At 43.7% G+C, this 18,888-nt stretch overlaps 1 protein-coding gene across 1 annotated transcript in view; it reads right to left on the bottom strand.

Annotated features, from left to right (window-relative positions):
- Window positions 1–18,888, bottom strand: part of LOC138259596 (zinc finger protein 436-like) — a 70,368-nt gene that overhangs the window by 9,733 nt on the left and 41,747 nt on the right. Inside the window, exons 7-8 of the mRNA XM_069207430.1 lie at window positions 12,393–12,509; window positions 11,266–11,379 (exon numbers count right to left, since the gene is read on the bottom strand). Coding sequence (XP_069063531.1) covers window positions 11,266–11,379; window positions 12,393–12,509 — 231 coding nt within the window. The remainder of the gene's footprint in view (window positions 1–11,265; window positions 11,380–12,392; window positions 12,510–18,888) is intronic.

Raw genomic sequence — 18,888 nt, 5'->3', positions numbered from 1 at the left:
CTTTTTGTAGCAATGCCTGAACTTCTAGTCCTAGAAGATCTATATGTTGTTTTGACATATTGTGTGTTTTCGGTGGGACGTTTGGAGGGATTTTGAGAAATTCTATGCAATAACCATGCTGGATAATTGCTAAGACCCAAGTGTCTGTTGTTATTTCCTCCCAATGTGTGTAAAACTTGGTTAGTCTCCCCCCCCACAGGTGTTATGTGTTGGGGATTTGTGACCTTGAAGTCACTGTTTGTTTTGAGGAGTTTTGGGACTTTGGAACTTTCCTCTGTTTCTTTGAAACTGTCCTCCACTATATTGTCCCCGAAAACCTCCCCGCTGATACTGGCTCTGGTAAGTGGGCTTTGTTTGTGAGGTTGTGGCTTCTGTGGTTTGCCCTCGAAACCCCCCTCGAAATTGTGTTTTTCGAAATATGCCTCTGCTCTGCGGGGAGTAGAGCGCGCCCATGGCTTTGGCCGTGTCAATGTCTTTTTTAAGTTTTTCAATTGCAGTGTCCACCTCCGGCCCAAACAACTGCTGTCCGTTGAATGGCATATTCAGCACAGCTTGCTGTATCTCTGGTTTAAATCCTGATGTACGCAGCCATGCATGCCTCCTTATCGTTACTGCTGTGTTGACAGTTCTAGCAGCTGTGTCTGCAGCATCCATTGCTGATCGAATTTGATTATTGGAGATATTTTGTCCCTCTTCGACCACTTGCTGCGCTCTTTTTTTAAACTCCTTTGGCAAGTGTTCAATAAGGTGTTTCATCTCGTCCCAATGGGCCCTATCATATCTGGCTAGCAAAGCTTGCGAATTTGCAATACGCCACTGGTTTGCTGCCTGTGCCGCCACCCTTTTGCCTGCCGCGTCAAATTTTCTACTCTCTTTATCTGGAGGTGCCGCGTCTCATGAAGTATGAGAGTTGGCTCTTTTGCGCGCTGCTCCAACTACAACAGAGTCTGGTGATAGCTGTTGTGTGATGTACACTGGGTCTGTTGGTGGCGGTTTATATTTTTTATCTACTCTTGGAGTAATGGCTCTCCCTTTGACAGGCTCTTCAAACACTTGTTTGGAGTGTTTTAGCATTCCGGGCAACATTGGCAGACTTTAATATTGACTGTGCGTAGACGACAGTGTATTAAAAAGGAAGTCATCTTCAATGGGTTCTGAGTGAAGGCTGACATTGTGAAATGCTGCTGCCCTTGATACCACTTGAATGTAGCCTGTACTATCCTCAGATGGCGAGGGTCTTGCTGGATAGCATTGAGGACTATTGTCTGACACTGGTGCGTCGTAAAGATCCCATGCGTCAGGGTCATCTTGACTCAGCCCCGTATGTGTTGGGGATTGCATCATTGGTGGAGTGGCTACCGGTGATAGTTGTGGAGAGTGATGTGGGGATGGTGGTGGTGTTATTTGTTTAGCCACTTTTGCTTGTGGCTGTTTGTCCTTGTCCTTGTCTTGGAAGGCAAGTTTTCGTTTCATTCTGATTGGGGGAAGAGTGCTGATCTTCCCTGTATCTTTGTGATCTGGCTCTATTGTCTGTAATTCTTCTTCAAATCTGTGTGTCTTCATTTGAGAGGACAGTCCTTGTTCCTCTGAATAGGAACTAATTTTCGGTTCGGAGGCCGGATGTTTCGGCACCGAAACCTTTTCTGCTGCTTTTTTCGGCTCCGACAAAATCTTTTTGCTTTTCGGCGTAGTGCCCTCTCGGTGCCGACCAATTTCGGTGCCGAATCTTTTCGGAGCCACTCTCTTGCGCCCGAGATTGCTGCATGCCTGTATCTCGACCGGAGTCGGATGACTTCGACACCAGCTCGCCCTTTTTGGGTGCCGATGGACGGTCACCTACTTTTCGGGTTAAGCCATGGCCTGTTGGCGGTGGCGTCCCCTGGGCTTTGGCAGTCTTTTCGTGAGTTTTTTGTTTCGACGTCTTACTCACAGTTTTCGGCATTTCTTCGGGATCGACCTCCTCCGAGTCCGAATCCTGGATGGAGAATGTTTCTTCCTCCTCCTCGAAACACCCTTGTCCTGTCGGCGCCGACACCATTTGCAGTCTTCTTGCTCTTCGGTCCCTGAGTGTCTTCCTCGACCGAAACGCTCGACAGGCCTCACAAGTATCCTCCTTGTGTTCTGGTGACAAACACAAGTTACAGACCAGGTGTTGATCTGTATATGGATACTTGTTATGGCATTTTGGACAGAAGCGGAATGGGGTCCGTTCCATCAGCCTTGAAGAGACACGTGGCCGGGCCGACCAGGCCCCGACGGGAATCGAAAAACCCCGACGGGCCACCGGAGCTCTTCTCAATTCGGTGTTGATCTGTTGTAACTAACCCGATACCGAACGCAAACAATACCGACGATTTTTCCGAGATTCTAACTAACTTTCCGACCCGAAACACGGAGCGAAAAGGAACACGTCCGAACCCGATGGCGGAAAAAAAACAATCTAAGATGGAGTCGACGCCCATGCGCAATGGAGTCGAAATGGGAGGAGTCCCTCGGTCTCGTGACTCGAAAAGACTTCTTCGAAGAAAAACAACTTGTAACACTCCGAGCCCAACACCAGATGGCAGGATGTGCACAGCATGTGTATCTGCAGCTACACATGCCATCGAACACAGGTTTTCACACTGCAGCCATTCATGTCCACAGGTTTGTACATTCCATTGAAAATCTTTGGGACTTCCAGACATGAAATAGTTTGAGCAATGCTTAATTTCTAAAAGAATAAGAGCCAGACCCTAACGTTTTAGTCAGAAGTCAGTGGCCAACGCTATTGAAAGTTGAGAGCTGAATACCAAGGCTGCATAGCCTTGAGCCATCTCATTGACCCTTTAATCCACCACCAAATACTCCCTGCTCTTTATCTCACTCTTTAAGGTTCTTTTTCATCCTTGCTTTCTTCCTTTGTCACTGTTTTCAGTCTTTTTCTTCCTTCTACTTTCCCAGTTTTTCTGGGTCAAAGCGTGAGGAGGAAAGGTAAGTGCTGGTCCCTTAAACTGAGTGCCAGTGGAGCCACCTGCAACCACTGTCTCAAGTTAAGCATTAGTTGTGAGTAAATAGGATTTCCAAGCACTTGGCTACAGTGTCAGCAAGTGCATTCAGAGTTCCAAGGTTTGTCAATACAAACCATCATCCTACCTTTGTGTGGGATGTATATGCATAGTGACTCCAAAACCAGGATTGCCAGAAATGTTGCCTTTGGAAGAGGGCTGATAGTATTCAATTTAACAGATGAGTATTGTCTGGATGCAATGGGGTAACTTCTTACAAATGGTTTCAGGACATTTTCTACCCAGCCACAGATAATCTCTGTTAGCATCTATAAACCAGCGATGACTGGACAAGGTGTGCGTTGTGTTTTTTTTAAGGAACGTGTAGAGTCTGAGGGGTATTGGGTTGTCTGGTATCTGGTCAACACGCAGGAGGATGTGCTTCCCAGAAATGATACCATAAGGCAGTAAAAAGAAGTACAACTCTAACTTGGCACCATAAACATAGTGCTGGCCAGAATTTGGCAAACATATTGAATATTTCAGTTGAGAGCCACGTTTACCATTCTTGAAAAACTATTAAGTGGTCAAATAACCTGATGCTAAATACGATGAGACACTCAGCAACATCTGTAGAATTGAAATAAAACTAGAAACAAGCCTGTGAGAGGTTTTCAAATGCTGTTGTCCAAGTCACAACACTTGTTGAAGAAAAATAACTAGTGAAACAGGTAATTTCTCTTTGTGATTTATCATGTTGTATCAGTCTAGTACACCTATAGCTGCATTTTTATCTGCAGATTGGCAGTTTCGTACAGCTGGCCTAATTATTTCTGTTCTTTTTTTGTGCCCCTTCCCGACCGCCAACCAACATTTCCTTAAAAGTAGTCACTACCTGTTCTCCCAATCTTAGGAGGTTAGTACAAATAGTGAAGTCAGGATAGATCAGTGATATTTTGGGCGGATACTGTTGTTCCTGTCTGAGGTGCACTTTGATGGTTCACTTTGGTTCTTTGTTCAAAGGTGGTGATATGAGAGATGGATCCACCAAAATATGGGGCAAAGCTAAGCTAAGACATGTTGTATTCAGCATGAGATCAACTGGGCAGTGGCTCACTTTGAAAAGTGTTTTAACCCTTTATTTAGACCCATTTCTCTTTGGTTCACTGAAATTTAGAAAGGCTTTTTTTTCTACTACATAAGATCCTGCAAATGGACCTTATGTGATACATAGATAAGTGGTCCATGTGCACCACTAAGTGGTGCTCCATAGTAGCTCATGTCAGGAAGTCAAATGGTTCATCAGTGGTGTGGTCCATGTGTCCACAGCGCTTGTTGTGATACAAATTATCCATGAAAAATGTAGCCCTGGCCAAGAGTCTAGGACCATGTTTGTCATACTCATAGGTTAGATTCTTATAGCTTAATTCTTTATAATTGTCTATAAAGTCTTATTCATTGTGGGTTCATTTAACAAACTGCTACTGTTAATTACACTTACCTCCTATTCTTCCTTCCTGTTGTTTGCTCTGTCCAGTCATTTCGGTTATAATGTCTGTTTCTCATTCTTTAGCCTCAAGTTACATATTTTCTTTTCAGAACTATGCATGTTAGTATGCATTCATGTATTTCATGGTTTTCACTTAAAATTAGTAATCCCACAAGGTTTACCGAACTTGTAAAACATTTTTTTAAATCAGAAACATTATTCATTTGCAAATATAAAAATGGTTACAAGCTATTGTTAATTTCATGTTTATGATTCTAACCACATTTACAAAACTAATAAGATTCTAGGGCCATCTTAATTACTTTTCAAAGTGTAAGAAAGTACCCAGAGCATTTCAGTCAACTGTCCAGCACGGCCTTTATGATGGCATCTTTCCTTCACATATACAGGAAATGGGCTGGAGTTCATGTAGCAAATAATACGTGTCCTGAATACATCTAGCTGGAAAACCTTTTAATATTGACAGTGCTATGATTGTACACAATGCCCATAGCTGGCAAAGCAACATGTCCTGCTTGCTGTGGGAGGGAGTGTGCAAAGGAGGTTATGGTTAGGGCAGTGGTCTTCAGACTTTTTAATGCTGCTGCAACATCCTCCCGTGTGAGGGTCGCCTCTCCCCCACCTCCAAATGTTTTCACAAATATTCTATCAAATTGGCAAGGTTTAAATATGTCTAGACTTAAATATTGCAGTCAAGTTATATTACTGTTTAAAAAATACAATCAAATACATGATGCCAAACATACTATTCTGGTCAGGCAGGCCTTAGTAACGTGTGAAAGTAGCCATAGTGTGATTATTTGAAGTGGGGGTGGGGTGGGGTTTGGAAGATTATCTGGAGTACCTACCCTTTGGAAACACATACTCCCAGCTTGGATATAAATGACAAAACATGTTAGAGATGGACCATTACAGAGTGGTTTACTGCTGCTCATTTGTTGCAACTTAAAACAAAGTCCTGTTATCAGCATGATGCTTCTTTTGGACAGAGCCTGGCACCCCAGGGCTAATTTGAGAGATTGGTCAGTTGTGTAATATTTCTTCTGAATATGCATCAACTTAGGCATTCTGTCATTGTAAACAAAAAAAGATGTATTGCAGAACCAGCCCATATGAAAAATAATTAATTATGCAAATGTTGATGGTAGGTGTTTCAGAAAATGTTGGCTGATGATAATGCACATAAATACTCATCAGCAATAGCATTTTAAATTATTTTAATAGATAAGAAATGACTAATGGTACAAGATTACATGTTTTAAACAAATTATTTTGTACTTATTATTTATTTGCAAGATTATGTGGTTTTTGGTGAACCAAGTAAAAAATAAAAATTTAAGAAAAAGAAATTCATCACTCTCCATCTCACTAGCCTCTTGGAAAGGTTGACTATGCGCAGGGTAGTGTTTAAAGGGACTAGTTATTAGAGGACTTCCTTGTCCTTCAAGTTTCATTCTGAATGGGGTTCCCTTCTTAGTTCCAATATAGTATGCTCTACAGATTGATGACTGAGCCTGTAGGGTATGGCTTTGTGTCTTAGATGCGAGAGACAGTTATTTAAAGCATGTAGGAAGCAAGAGGCAAATATCTCTTAATCTACATTAGGGAATTTGTCAATGAGCCTAAGATAGGCATAAGGCCCTTGAAGCTCCTTGACCAAAATTGCATCTGTAGCTCTCCGAAAGTACCACTTAACTATGCCATCAATGCCACACCTCGAAGTTAACTCTGTGCACACCCGGCGGTATTAGCAAAACCTCTACTGTTAAAGTTATTGAGTTGACACTTGTTAAATGGCTGCCCTGTACAGTGCTGCTAATCGTTAGCAAAGGCCTCACAATCATGCTTTCACTTCATGCTTATGGCATCACAAGACCATTCCCATTTTCCTAGATCTACATTTGCATACATATCTTGATAGTATCATGTGACTGTTCATGTTGAGCTCAAGCATGAAAACAAATTACTCGCACATGTAGTGTTTAGGCCTTATGCAAATCTGTACCTCTGATGTGGGCATGCTGCCAATTCTTTAAGACTAACAGGGGATAGATCATATTGTGGCTTATGCAATCTATGAGGTACTCTTGGGAATGGCTACACTGCTAAACCACACAAGCTTGTCTGTTGTTTGTTTAAGGCCCAAGCTCTCAGCTTTGAATTGTGGCAAGCATGGCCAAGACTTTGGGTCTCTCCCCTTGGCAAGAGCACAGGTCAATTTCACTTGATCTGTGACAACTTTAAAAGCCTTTTACCTGTATTGTGGTCAACCCAATGGAGGCAGGATGGCGTGCAGTATTTCTCTTGGAACTGAGAAAGAGTAGCTTATATAATCAATATTAGCATGAAATGTTTATGAACTAATGTATAATAATGCCACATAGAAAATGTACTAATGTATTTTGCAAAAAATGCGTGCATGAAAATGACTAATATTGATGAATTATTATATTAAGACATAGTTTTACACTAATTATTAAAAGTTATATGCTAGAGATTTGTTAATAAATCATTGGGCGTTAGTTAGCATGAATCGAGGCCTAGCTGCCTGGCTCTCATATTAAATGTGTTTTTCTAACGTGCAGAGTGCTGACTTGTTGAAGGACAAGAACTCTTGTTTTTCCAAAGCTAGAAGCTGAATGTAACTGTAGTAGATCCGTTCTCATGAAATTCAACTTGCTTGTAGAAACATTTTAGCAGAATGCAACAGTGTAGATTTATACCTGGTACAAGGTCGCCTGAACTGGTACAGACAATGGAGCCACTGACTAAAGACGTGCAAAGAATCACAAGAGGATGAAATCATACCGGACATTCTACCCCCTGAAGATGTCAATCATAAGGACCAATAAACTACGTGAGAACAGTTATGGGGTGGCAAATTTAATGAAGTAGTCGAAACTCTATTGGAGGGAGATAGTGGGGTTCAACCCATTAACCAATGAGCTTTTAGGGGACTGTAAAACGAAAAAGGGATAAAACCCCTTGACACACGGAAATTAGTTAGTTAGTCAGGGAGATGCTGATGCGATTTGCTATGATCCAGACACTTTGTCACTCTGCATAGAGACTTTGCTGTTTGGTTCTTGGAGCCAAACTTGCCCTTAGATTGTCAGTTTATACTTTACCTCCCTATGAGGGAAGTACCCTTTTGCCCTTCCTGCCTGAGCTGAGTTCCTGACCGATGGCGAATCAACTGATGTCCTGAGGGCGAAGACAGAATCTGAGTGCTGACCCAATATGGAGGGTAACTAAATGACAATGATGTTGTAATTGTCCGTTTGCTTTTTCTTTCTAGGTACCAACTGCTATTTTGACAGAGACCATAGTTAGAGGTTTTTCTAAATTGATGTTACTAAATTGTTTTGCATGAAGTCGAACACACTAATGCTAATTCGATTTTAGTTAAGGGGTTCACTAGACGGACGCAAGTAGACAAATGACTGAATCTATACTTTGTTGAACACTGCGCTAACGTTACTTTGCTTAGGTTGATCTATGCTGACGCTGTGTTATGTTCTAATATTCGTGATTATTGCTTTGATGAAATCTTATCAGAGTTGCCATATTGTGACTATGCTATTGTGTTTCTTGGTCTTGAGATTAATAAACTTGCTAGTAGAATTGTAATCAATAGGGAATAAATATCACAAAATCGTACTAAACTGGCGCGGTTATTCATGACTGAAAGGTCATGGTGGTGTCCTGAGTCTTATTAAATGTCTTTGACTAAAGTGAATTGCCTTGGTATAATAAACATTAATGACGTTATTGACATATTGATTGACATGTTGATTAGCTATCTCGTCCTAAGGTGTCTTCAATCAGGGTCGAAAGATTCATTGGCCTAAAACAAGTCCCCGAGCGTATAAATTTGTCTTAAAGGGACGCGCTAACAGAGTCATGCTAAATTTTCCTCACCTACCTTGAATCTTACCTGCCCCGGCCATCAGACCATCATATGCCTGCATTAGCACAGAAACAGTGCAGTATGCAGAAATGTGATAGGTGGAATGCTTGAATTAGTCTTAGTGACTGGTAATCACTCAGGCTGCACCCTACTCCTTCGTTATTCTGCACACCATGCCACCTCAGAATGGACACAGCCATATACAAATCAGTCAGTAGGAGCAGTCCAGAGTCCAGCGCAAACTGCCAGGCAAGGTCCTCCCTGAACATGAAAACAAGTAACCCAGGACCTTTTTTTATTTGCATACTTGCAGTAGCATAGAGCTCTGGAATCTCTATTCATCGTCACATGCATAACAATGTACATGAATACTCATCAGTAATAGCATTTTACATTATTTTAATAGATGAGAAATTACTAATGGTACAAAATTGCACGTTTTAAACAAACGACTTTTTACTTATTATTTATGTGCAGGATTGTGAGGTTGAGGATTTCTCAGCTTTTGTGTCATTGAAATTTTCAGAAATTCAGGGTGGCTGCTGAATCTTCAGGTGAAACAGCCGATAGGCGTCAAAGTCATCTCTCATGATGGTGCCATTTGATTCTACAGCCCAGAAATGTAGTCAACATCATTCACCTCTGCACCTACGTCTGCACCTCTGCAGCATTACTGGACCAGTGCCAAAGCACCTTATTCTTCAGCTGCCGGCACTAGGTGGGCTACCCTGAAATCTCCAGTGAGTGTATTGTCATTGAAACTGCTTATCACCCGCAGGTTATCTTGCCTCACAAGACTGGCTGCTAAGCACCTTAATGATGGGCTATTACACTACAGTCACACTGGGGCATTCAGAAAAATGTAAAGAAACAGAATGTGGGAATTTTGACATGCTTCGGTAAGGGTCATTCCCCACTTACTGATGGTTAACCTCGTATACATGTTTACTGCTTCTCTGCTAGAGGCAGAGAGCTGCTTGGCACAGTAACTGCTAGCTTAAGAGAATTCCTGACACTGCAAACTTGCCTGAATACAACTGGGAAGCCCACTGTGGGGCCTCTGTTAAAGAGTAGGGCAGCAATTATTAACCACAGCTTTGCTAACTGGCAGTGGAACTGTAGCAATGAACCATTTCTCCTAGTCTCCCACACTGGCAGCTCAGTGGGAGGGTACACACACCGAGTAGATGTTTACATTGCTTCCATTAGTAGAAGCTCGACAACAAGGTACTGTGCTTCATTTGTTGAGGACTTGGAGGCGGCAAGTCTCAGATATGCTTGAGGTGCATTGGGCTAGAATTACAGCAATTCCTGGTATTTCAAAAAATCTAGGGAAACTCTGCGAGTTCTGCCTTCCTAGAGACCCTAGTCAAGTCTCAAAATATTGCCAGCTCAATTTGTACAGTTTTTACTACTCATGATAAGAGAGGAAACAACAATATTTTCCCTCAAACACCGGGCCATAATCCCCATTTGAAAAGAGAAGAACATGTATTTTCTAAACTTATGATTTTTAGAGTGTAAATGGTACAACATCGATTTGCTCGTGTTTTGCCCTGCTGCTGCAAATATTGCTTGCACCGTTCCATATTACAAAAGCAACAAAAAAGGAGGCTATCTACTTATTATTGTTATTTTTTTTTACCATCTGCACATCTTCTGTGACAGCACCAAACGGCCATTACATCAGCTTAGCACCCAAGGGAGCTGCAAACCGAACATATATAAGAATCTACTGCTTTATCACGATAAGGTGACTCTGAGGACTGCCTTCCATAAATGAGTTTTATATGGTTGTTCTCATGTTTCAGTTTCTGGGCGCTCACTCTGCCCGCCTTTAGTAGGCATACAAGGCTAAATAATCGACTTTGCAGATATAGTGCACCAACGATAACTTGATTACTTTGACTCTTCTTCTCTAGAACAATGTTGATATATCCTTCTACTACACAAACCTGACGTTTGCCTCATTATTTGGGGGACTATATCCCAAATCCTTCAGCTTCTGCCTTTCTTTGTGGAACACTGTAAATGCTGGATGGAACTGTATGGTGCTGTAAACTATTTATTAGGGTCAGTATAGTTCTTCACCTTGAGTAAATTGACATAAGTAACCCTTGGACTGCAGGGGTTGGATGAATCTTCAAGTGCATTTATGAGAAGACCAATTACACAAGTGAGAATCTAAAACTACTATGTTCTGGCTCTCAATTTGCCATTTTCTAATTATTGGGAGTTCTTGTTTACTCTTCTGCAATAGGTGCCTCATCGTCTTCTTACTCTCATAAACAAGTATTTGAAGGCAGATAAAGAGATGATCAGTAAGTTGAGAGTTTCCGTTGCAACTCCAACTCAAAAAGTGAGTAGGGGGCTGATACACTGCCACAACAGCAGATCATCAAACCACAAACCTGATCAAGCTTTTGTTTCTATCTGCCCCAACTCTCAAAAGTCTGTATATTGCCTATCAGCATGTGGGTTCCTCTCTCACTTGCTTCATTTGCCAGATTCACAGACACTAGCTATCTGGGCACAGGAATCACAAACTCCCCACAAAGGTATCCCTTCCCTTTTCCAGGAACCACATAAAACTGAAATAATGCACAATGTAAAAGAAAAGGTTGTAAAATGGCTTAACAGCAACTCGGGTAGATGTGCACTGTAAATTAGTCAAGCTTCCACTGACAAAAGGCCAGAAGTGTATAATTTCAGCACTAGATGAAACGTATTGAGAAAGGATCTCTTTAAAATGAGTGGCAAATAGTAATCCACTTAGATACACAAGTAGCATACCGCAAAAGAGGAAGCACACTATCTCACCAGAGAGAATGAATCATTTAGAAGCATTTGTAACTCACCTGTGTTGTGGTCAGTGCTACCTTCCCCGACTTCATTACCTAGATCATCAATGAGAATTGAAACTGGCTCCTCTTCTTTCATTAAGCAGATATCAGCATTGAAAAAAGTAACCCCTTTACAAAAAGAGTTAAACAAAGGCATAATATGAAGAAAGCCTGTTGTACTTAAAATGCAAACTACAACCAATAATATCCTTTATGAGAAGGAACTTCCATGTCAGTGGTTTATACACAACAAGTTGGTTTTGTAAAAGGTAGAAGTGAAATGAAATGTTGTTCAAATGATTCCCCCAATTCTGAGTTACAGATTCCACTACACTAAGGAGAGCAAGGGACAGCTGTTGTGCTTGCTCTGCTGATTATTTAAATAACTGTTCTTACTCCTGCAGTTCCGCATAAACCTGTGGCTATTTGAAGTATGGTGGTGGTGTGTCTGGTATTAGGCTCCACTGCTCATTCAACCCACCCCTCTCCGAAGAGAAAACATCAGGCACTCAGTTGTGATGGGAGCTGTTATTCTACAGTGCAACATACATTAACATTGCCTTTTCTTATATATTGGCACATGGGCTGCTGTACAATTGACAAAGAAACCTATGTAATGTTTGTAACAGTACAGAAAAGCAAACTCTGTTCTTAAAGTTTAAGTATGAGACCCTAAACTTTTGTCAATCGTTTGAGACGTGTTGCTAGGTGTGAGTGGGGTAAAAGGTAGTACATGTACTTCGCATGCACTTTACTCCTAACTAAAATACTGTCTAAAGATAAAATAAGTGCCATGGCCTGCTGCGCTGATCTTTCCATGCTGTGCTGTCTCTATAGTCGAAGCTCAAGTGTTTTAAATCTACCTTTACTAGTTCAAACCGCAAAGGCAACCCTTTAATTACTGATACAGAGACACAAACACATTTGTCTAGACTTTACAGCATGAACAGAATGTCAGCAATACAGTAACAAAGGGATTAGCTATTGCAGAGTGTGTTATAGTGACAATTTCCTAAGCTGAACAGTAGGATTGTAACCAGCTTACCATATTTTACAATTGATTACTTATCACACGAGGAACCAAGCTCAGGACACTGTTTATTCTAAATTGGAGCAGCATAGATATCGTCTTGCTTTCTCACCTGTGCTGAGGCAGTCATTTCTTTCCTTGTCTTCTGTGTGTTGGGAAGTCTCCAAATATTGTTCTTCTTGCTGTCGATTAATTCTGAATAACAGGTCAGAATTGGTCATTGCACCATCTATCACAAAAACAGAAAAAAATATTATTTGCGCAAGTACTACTTCGATTCTGCAACACATGCTGCACTACAACGAAATATCTGCTGCCTTACCACTGAACCATCTACACGGTGACACTCTTAAAAAATGCCACAGCAAGATTTCATCAGGTTTATAGGGCTGAATAGTGTGGTCGATGAGTCTTAAATAATGGACAAAGATTGTCTGCTTTGCGAGCGGTATGCACCCAGTGACAGCGCAGTAAGGCATCAAGGTTTAGATGGTGTATGAGAGTTCTAAGCAGGGCCGGCTTTAGGACTGGTGGCGCACTGTGCGACAGTTTATTGTGGCACCCCCCCACTCCATTACCTCCTCCTCGGTTTCACTCACTCCCACCCGGCGAATGTGCCCCTCATCTCTCCATCGCTCCCCTTTCACATACATTAATGTGTTTTGAAGCACTTGTAAAGGCTGGCTTCACTAATCCGCTCAGCTAGCCACTTAAAATATAGGGGCTTTAAGAGCCCCTAGCATCATTCTAACACCACATTAGCGTAATTTTTTTACACTAATGTGGCGTTAGAAGGCCAAAAACGCCATGCCATATTTACAAAGTGCCACAATGCATGCATTGCGCCACTTTGTATCCCTTTGCACTCCATTATGCCTGCGCCAGTCATAATGTATGCAAAGCTGGCATTCCCCCATTGGGGAGGGGGGGAATAATGGCGCAAAGAAATCTGACAGATTTCTTTGTGTCATTTATTTCCAGCACTTTTAACACGTGCTCAGAGCAGGCGTTAGAAGGAGGCTTCTGTAGGTTACAATGGGCTTCTGGGTGCTTTGCAGGATTAGCATTAAAAAAAATTACGCTAAGCCTGCAAAGCGCCAGACTAGCATCAAAAATTCTGACACTAGTCTCCTTAACCGCTGTAAGGAAATGGCTCCCTGTTGCAGGTACCCCCCACTTTTTGCCTGATACTGATGCTGACTTGACTGAGAAGTGTGCTGGGTCCCTGCTAACCAGGCCCCAGCACAAGTGTTCTTTCACCTAAAATGTACCATTGTTTCCACAATTGGCACACCCCTGGCACACAGATAAGTCCCTTGTAAAAGGTACCAGTGGTACCAAGGGCCCTGTGACCAGGGAAGGTCCCTAAGGGCTGCAGCATATGTTGTGCCACCCTAAAGGACCCCTCAACTAACACATGCACATTGCCATTGCAGACTGTGTGTGTTGGTGGGAAGAAAAAGGCAAAGTCGACATGGCATCCCCCTCAGGATGCCATGCACACAAAATGCTGCCTAAGGCATAGGTAAGTCACCCCTCTAGCAGGCCTTACAGCCCTAAGGCAGGGTGCACTATACCACAGGTTAGGGCATAGCTGCATGAGCAATATGCCCCTACAGTGTCTAAGTCTATTCTTAGACATTGTAAGTACAGTTGTGGCCATATTAAATATATGGTCTGGGAGTTTGTCAAAAACGAACTCCACAGCTCCATAATGGCTACACTGAATACTAGGAAGTTTGGTATGAAACTTCTCAGAATAATAAACCCACACTGATGCCAGTGTTGGATTAATTAAAAAATGTACACAAGGGACATCTTAGAGATGCCCCCTGTATTTTATCCAATTGTTCAGTGCAGGACTGACTGGTCTGTGCTGAGAGACGAGTTTCTGACCCCATGTGGTGAGGGCCTTTGTGCTCTCTGAGGTCAGAAACACAAGCCTGCTCGAGGTGGAGGTGCTTCACACCTCCCCCCTGCAGGAACTGTAACACCTAGCAGTGAGCCTCAAAGGCTCAGGCTTCGTGTTACAATGCCCCAGGGCACTCCAGCTAGTGGAGATGCCCGCCCCCTGGACACAGCCCCCACTTTTGGCGGCAAGTCCAGGGGAGATAATGAGAAAAAAAAGAGGAGTCACCCGCCAGTCAGGACAGCCCCTAAGGTGTCCTGAGCTGAGGTGACCCCTGCCTTTAGAAATCCTCCATCTTGATTTTGGAGGATTCCCCCAATAGGAATAGGGATGTGCCCCCCTCCCCTCAGGGAGGGGGCACAAAGAGGGTGTAGCCACCCTCAAGGACAGTAGCCATTGGCTACTGTCCTCCCAGACCTAAGCACACCCCTAAATTCAGTATTTAGGGGCTCCCCAGAACCTAGGAAACTAGATTCCTGCAACCTGAAGACGAAGAAGGACTGCTGACCTGAAGCCCTGCAGAGAAGACGGAGACACCAACTGCTTTGGCCCCAGCCCTACCGGCCTGTCTCCCCACTTTGAGAAAAACTGCAACAGTGACGCATCCCACAGGGTCCAGCGACCTCTGAAGCCTCAGAGGACTACCCTGCATCTAAAAGGACCAAGAAGCTCCCGAGGACAGCGGCCCTGTTCAACCAACTTACAACTTTTCAACAAAGAAACAACTTTTTAAAGACCTCACGTTTCCCACCGGAAGCGTGAGACTTTCCACTCTGCACCCAACGCCTCCCGGCTCGACCTGCAGAAAACTAACTCTACAGGGAGGACTCCCCGGTGACTGCGAGCCCGTGAGTAGCCAGAGTTCACCCCCCCCCTGAGCCCCCACAGCGACGCCTGCAAAGGGAATCCAGAGGCTCCACCTGACCGCGACTGCTTGCTTCAAGGAACCCAATGCCTGGAAAACACACTGCACCCGCAGCCCCCAGGACCTGAAGGAACCGAACTCCAGTGCAGGAGCGACCCCCAGGCGGCCCTCTTCCTAGCCCAGGGGGTGGCTACCCAGAGGAGCCCCCCCTTGCCTGCCTGCATCGTTGAAGAGACCCCCGGGTCTCCCCATTGAATCCTATTACAAACCCGACACCTGTTTGCACTCTGCACCCGGCCGCCCCTGTGCCGCTGAGGGTGTACTTTCTGTGCCTGCTTGTGTCCCCCCCAGTGACCTACAAAACCCCCCTGGTCTGCCCTCTGAAGTCACGGGTACTTACCTGCTGGCAGACTGGAACCGGGGCACCCCTATTTCCATTGAAGCCTATGGGTTTTGGGCACCACTTTGACCTCTGCACCTGACCGGCCCTGAGCTGCTGGTGTGGTAACTTTGGGGTTGCCTTGAACACCCAACGGTGGGCTACCGTGGACCCAACTTTGGACCCTGTAAGTGTTGTACTTACCTGTGAACTTAACATTTACTTACCTCCCCCAGGAACTGTTGATTTTTGCAGTGTCCATTTTTAAGATAGCTTATTGCCATTTTTGCCAAAACTGTACTTGCTATTGTGATGATTCAAAGTTCCTAAGATACCTGAGTGAAATACCTTTCATTTAAAGTATTGTGTGTAAATCTTGAACCTGTGGTTCTTAAAATAAACTAAGAAAATATATTTTTCTATATAAAAACCTATTGGCCTGGAATTGTCTTTGAGTGTGTGTTCCTCATTTATTGCCTGTGTGTGTACAACAAATGCTTAACACTACCCTCTGATAAGCCTACTGCTCGACCACACTACCACAAAATAGAGCATTAGAATGATCTCTTTTTGCCACTATCTTACCTCTAAGGGGAACCCTTGGACTCTGTGCACACTATTTCTTACTTTGAAATAGTATGTACAGAGCCAACTTCCTACAACCGCCATGTAGCACCATATTATAAATACAGCACACACATGGTGGCATTAGGGGAGTGCTAAGGGGAGTAAGAAAAGTGGTGCAGAACGGTGTACAGCTCCACTTTTTTCAAATATGCCCCTAGTGCCATTCTAACGCCACATTAGTGTCATTTTCTTTACACTAATGTGGCGTTAGTTGGCCAAAAACGCTGCACCATATTTACAAAGAGGTGCAATGCATGCATTGCGCCACTTTGTAACACTTTACGCTACATTATGCCTGCGCCATGCATAATGTATGCAAAGGGGGCATCCCCTGTAAGGGGGGGCAAAAAGATGACGCAAAGAAATCTGTCATTTATTAAAAGTCCAATTCATTGGTAAAGATAGATTTTTTTAAAATACATAGTTAGGAAAAATACCTTTTAGAAAGTTACCTTTCCCTACCGGAAAGTCCTGGAGGCTAGCCTACACTGCCAGTTGCGAGCTGCCTAGCCAGTGCCTTACAGAAATGTGAAAACTGATCACAGAGCAGAATAATAGCTTAGGCCTGGCAACTGGATGCAATTTGTGACAGAAAAAGTCATGAAAACACAGCTGATCTAATAAGTATAAACATCTAATATTTGAACACTTTTCCTCATGAAAATGATACCTCACAAGAGTGGGTGAACCTATTGCATGTGACAAAAACGGACCAACACTGTGACCGTGGGAAGACCACTTTTGTTCGTTCCTTTACAGTATGATAGGCCCAACCTGAGGTGTTGTACAATTTTTACTGTAATGTATGTGGAAACTATGTGGTAGATTTTATATTGATCCCCAAACTTTACCTTTCAGAAATGTGAGGTAATTACATTAATTTAGGCTCTGTTGGATGTTGATGCACCACACACTAGATGAACAGGTTTGCCCACTTTGCTGAAGCTTCTGCAGCCCTGCAACACGTTTCTTTTAGTTCTGTGGGGTGTCCTTTTCCCACCTGAGGTAGCCAAGAGTAGCTGGAAGCTGCGAGGGAAGCACCAAGGCTCCTGCCTGCGCCCCCATCCTCTGGGGATGGTACATCTCTCTCTGTGGTCACGCTGGGCATGAACAGTCTTATCAGCTTCCCTGAGGTGGAGGCACTGGTGAATCTCCCATCTGTGAGGAGTGTAGTCAAACGGCCAGATTGCACTCCCAGATTCAGGCGGGGTGGCAGAAACACGCCTGACCTGCTGGTCTCTCCTTCTGGATTCTAAGGAATGGAATTCCTGAGACACGCCATGACTGGCCAGCACTTGGGAAATGGGGGGTTCCCCTCAAGGTTGAAACTGGGCTTGGGGAAGGGGGTGCCCAATGCATGCCCCACTTCCCATATAATAAATGAGGTATCAGTGCGCCGACCCCCAGGCTATGGTCCAACCAGGGGGTACATGAAGGAATATCGCCAGAGTGCAATGCACACGGCTCCTTATTGTTGATTTTTTTTTTTGATTTTTTTTTTAAAGGCAAATCTTGAAGTGGGCATATCTCTGGCCTAGTTGGACCGATTTTCTTCATAGTGGGCTCATTTTGCTCCGGGTGGCCAGCTCTCTGCCTCCTTACCTCTAAAGGGCACTTGCTCTCTGAGAGACCCTTGTTCTGCCAGCACTCCTCTGTCTCTATTCTGCTGGGGGGGCATCTTCCACAGTCTGCAAGGAGACCGCACTCCCTGCCGCTGCACTTCCCAGGCCTCACTGCCATATGTCTGCCTTGCAAGACACCAGTGTGTCAGGAACGGAGTCAAAGGACAGTCCACTCAAGTCCTAGGGGAAATATCCAAAGTCCCCCAGCAGCTCCTTTTCCCCAAATGGCACTTAGGTGACATGTGCTAGTGACCATGATGAGAATCCTAGTTGTGGAGGTCAGCTGGAGTCAATATCATTAGTTTTTCCTTGTAGGGCATTAGGTGGCTTCTGTTTCCAGCTGGGCATCCCTTTCACCATCATTGTTCCTGGATGCAAGTGTTGCCTAGGCTCATTAGCCTAATGAAACTGCTGGATTAGGGCAGCAGAATCACCTGAATTGTGGGGAACAGAGTCCAATTCCACACCATGTGACAACTGTTGGCCTGGTCCAGTTTTCCAGCTAACTAGCAGAGCCTCATCTTTTCCCAAGAGAAGGGGTGATTGTGGCAACCGGGCGCATGACAAGATCGACTTCTCAGGGAAATCGTGATGTTTCAGATCTCATCCCTTTCACTCAGTTAGATTAGTCTCACACATGTGAAGACAACAGAGGCAGAGAATGGTTCAATAAGGTTTACTGAATCAGCTGCATTTTACAAAAAATGGCATGAATTGCAATAATTAGGATGATAAAACACGCTAGTAGCAAAATGGTGACAAAGAGAGTGAAACACAATAAAAGTCCCACCATACTGTCACTATGCGTAATATATGTGGTTCCTACCTAATCTATGTTAGAGCAAAGCATAAGTCCTAATCGCCCTTCAGGTTTCCTCCCTGGAAAGACATCATCCCCCCTGAGCAAAGAAACCGGTTGTCTAGAGAGACACCATCCCCATGTAGGCCAGGGAACTGTAGTCTCAGCAAGCAACTGTAGCAAAGTCAATCAGCATGCAGTCGTGGTCATCTGGCTGGAAGCTTCCTATAACATGTGTGAGACACAGAAGTGTTTTTATAATGTAACAGCCAATGTTCTGAGAAAATGTCTCCATGTAAAAATGTGTATGTTTCTGTGAATGCTGGAGACGCAGTGTAACACTTTGCTGGCAACTCTATTTCACTACAGTCTTGAGGAAAGCACAAAGTGAAAAGAATGTCTTGCTA

This window comes from Pleurodeles waltl, chromosome 9 (assembly GCF_031143425.1).
Source record: "Pleurodeles waltl isolate 20211129_DDA chromosome 9, aPleWal1.hap1.20221129, whole genome shotgun sequence".
Lineage (NCBI taxonomy): Eukaryota > Metazoa > Chordata > Amphibia > Caudata > Salamandridae > Pleurodeles > Pleurodeles waltl.
The sequence above is the reverse complement of the archived record's forward strand: the minus strand, read 5'-3'. Positions and strand labels throughout refer to the sequence as shown.